At 39.7% G+C, this 2,979-nt stretch overlaps 1 protein-coding gene across 1 annotated transcript; it reads right to left on the bottom strand.

Moving 5' to 3' along the window:
• Window positions 1-930: 930 nt before the first annotated feature.
• LOC120226600 (olfactory receptor 2W1-like) lies at window positions 931-1,875 on the bottom strand. Its single transcript, XM_039224771.1, has one exon. It carries the CDS (start codon window positions 1,873-1,875, stop codon window positions 931-933), a length of 945 nt encoding a protein of 314 aa, XP_039080702.1.
• Window positions 1,876-2,979: the final 1,104 nt, after the last annotated feature.

Here is a 2,979-nt window from a genome sequence, read left to right on the forward strand (position 1 = left end):
GCTAACTCCAACTCCATATCACAGAGCAAAGGCACAGTAATGTGAACTCTGACATGCAGAGGCTTTCCAATATCAGAAATGGTCACTTTGTAAAGAAGAAGAATTTTTTTTTCTCCAGCATAGGGATATTCAGAATTTCTTGGCATTGTCAGTGGAGGCCAGTCTCCGAAATGTGGTACGCCAAATGGTGGCTCTGCAGCAGTTAAAACTTGAGGCAGAGTTGGATGAATATTGGTGGGCAGTTGATCAGTACCACAAAGTCCCTGATGACTTATCAGGTGGATGAAGGAAATGTTATTTCCTATAAAAGTGGTAAGTCTGGTAAGAAGAAATCAGTGTCCAGTGTAATCCTACATTAAAATAAATTTCCATGTGAAATATTTTCTTAATACCTTGTACATGGATCTATTACTAAACCATTCTTTATAATTCTATGTTTACTTATATGTAATTCCTGATTTGTCTTGAAGGCTTTTAATTGTATGAATTGAAGTTTCTTTATGAATCTGCATCTCTATCTCCTTATAATTTCTGTGTACTTCCTACTTTAAATAGTCTTTTTATTTTTTTAATTTTTAAATTTATTTTTACAACATTTTTTAATGTTTTATTTATTTCTGAGAGACAGAATGAGCAGGGGATTGTCAGTGAGAGAGGGAGACACAGAAACCGAAGACAGCTTCTGGCTCTGAGCTAGCTGTTAGCACCGAGCCCAGCATAGGGCTCAAACCCACAACCTTGAGATTATGAACTGAGCTGAAGTTGGATGCTTAACTGACTGAGCCACCCAGACGCCCCTGTGTACTTCCTATTTTAGAAAGTCAGTACTTAGTACAATTCTTGGTACATGGTAATGTTTTTGCATAAATGAGTTGCTACATCTACTCTTGGTAAAGGTCAGTGTTATTTCCTTATCTCTCTTCGTCTAACTCATGACTTTGCTAACCATTTTTCCACATACAGTATTCTCTTTACTGCACTCTTCACATCTTTATTTCTTAAAGTGTAGATCAGAGGGTTAAGGGTGGGTGTAACAATTGTGTAAAAGAGTGTAAAGAACTTCCCCTCATCTTGGAATGTGCTGTTCTGTGGCTTCATATACATATAAATTAGTGTTCCATAAAACAGGGTTACTACTGTGAGGTGGGAACCACATGTATTAAGGACCTTTCGCCACCTTCCTGTTGACTTGATCCTCATGACAGCTTGAGTGATAACTGTGTATGAGATGAGAATTAGTGATAAAGGTACTAGAAGAAATATCACTCCAAGAGCATAGACAATGACCTCAATTACTTTTGAGTAGACACAAGCCATCTTGAGCAACGCTGGCATCTCACAGAAAAAATTGTCCACCTCCCTGTGCCCGCATCTTGGCAACTTCAAAGTCAGGGAGCAAAGAATTAAGGCACTGCCAAGACCACCTAACCAGGCGGTGAGTACCATCTTCTGGCAAAGCTGAGGGTGCATTATTACTGTGTAGTGAAGAGGTTGACAGACTGCGGCGTAGCGGTCATAGGCCATCACAGCCAAGAGAAGACATTCTGTGGCTCCCAAGTCAAGGGCAAAGAAGAATTGGAGCACACACCCTGCGTAGGTAATAGACTTTGTTGGACCCCATAGATTTACCAACATCTGTGGGATAATGCTAGTTGCATAACAGAGGTCCAGGAAAGACAAATTGGATAGGAAGAAATACATGGGAGTGTGGAGCTGGCTGTCTAGGTTAGATACAAGAATGATAGTTGTGTTTCCTACCAGTGTCACAATATAGAAGATGAAGACAATCCCAGAGATGATGTGTTCTAATTTGGGCCGATCAGAAAACCCCAGCAGGATGAAATCTCTCATGGAACTTCCATTGTTTGTGTTCATGACTCCTCATGAAGGTCTAGGAGACAATACCATGGTAATAAAAAAATAACATCAGCTGTAGGTAGAAATAAAAATCTCTGAAGTTACATGAGTATCCCAAATTCACTTGTTTTGTGCTCTCTCCCATTCAGAACACCTCTTTTAACATTTTCTGTGTCACTGCTCGAAGACTCTCTCTGTGTACTCATAACCAGAGTTCTTAAAATAATATGGTGGGGAGGCCTGAGTGGCTCACTTGGTTAAGTGTCTGACTTTGGCTCAGATCATGATCTCACAGCTCATGAGTTTAAGCCCCATGTCAGGCTCTGTGCTGACAGCTCAGAGTTTCTAGTCTGCTTCAGATTCTGTGTCTCCCTCTCTCTCTGCCCCTCCTCCTCTTATGTGCTGTGTCTCTCTCAGAAATAAGTGGATATTAAAATTTTTTAAATAATAAAAATGGTAAACCCAATCACACTGAATTGCAAATGACTGAAAAGGCTTGATATGCAACGACACATGTTTGTATGTTTTCTGGATAAGAAATAAATCCATAAATTTAAAGACCTAATGTGTGGAATATAGTTTGAGTTGTTCCTTCTGAAATTTACAATGTATGCATTACTTGATCATAACAAATGTTTCCCTTATCAAAGGAGGGAGTTCGAGGTAAAACATTAAATGAGCAATTTTGTTGGATAAACTCCACCATTTGCTAGTAGAATTACTTTCCATAACCACTTGCATATGTCTGCATCCAGGCTTTATCTTTACCCTCACACCAACCTCCTCCTCATTTTCTTCCTCCTACTCAACATTGCAGACACTGCAGTTCCTCTATCAATTTTGGACTTTTTCACTCTTTTGCCCTTTTTTTGTGAATGTGTTTTTGTTGCCAGGAAAAAAAAATTCTCCTTTTTAGCCATAATTCACATGTACAGTAGCCCTGTACGCCTTGGAATATCTTTCATTACTGCTATTACACTTTAAAAAATTTTTTTTACGTTTTATTTCTGAGAAAGAGACAGCATGAGTAGGGGAGGGGCAGAGAGAGAGGGAGACACGGAAGCTGAAGCAGCTCCAGGCTCTGAGCTGTCAGTACAGAGCCCAACGTGGGGCTTGAACCCA

The sequence above is a fragment of the Hyaena hyaena genome, unplaced genomic scaffold, assembly GCF_003009895.1.
Source record: "Hyaena hyaena isolate Hyena2069 unplaced genomic scaffold, ASM300989v1 scaffold_1796, whole genome shotgun sequence".
NCBI lineage: Eukaryota > Metazoa > Chordata > Mammalia > Carnivora > Hyaenidae > Hyaena > Hyaena hyaena.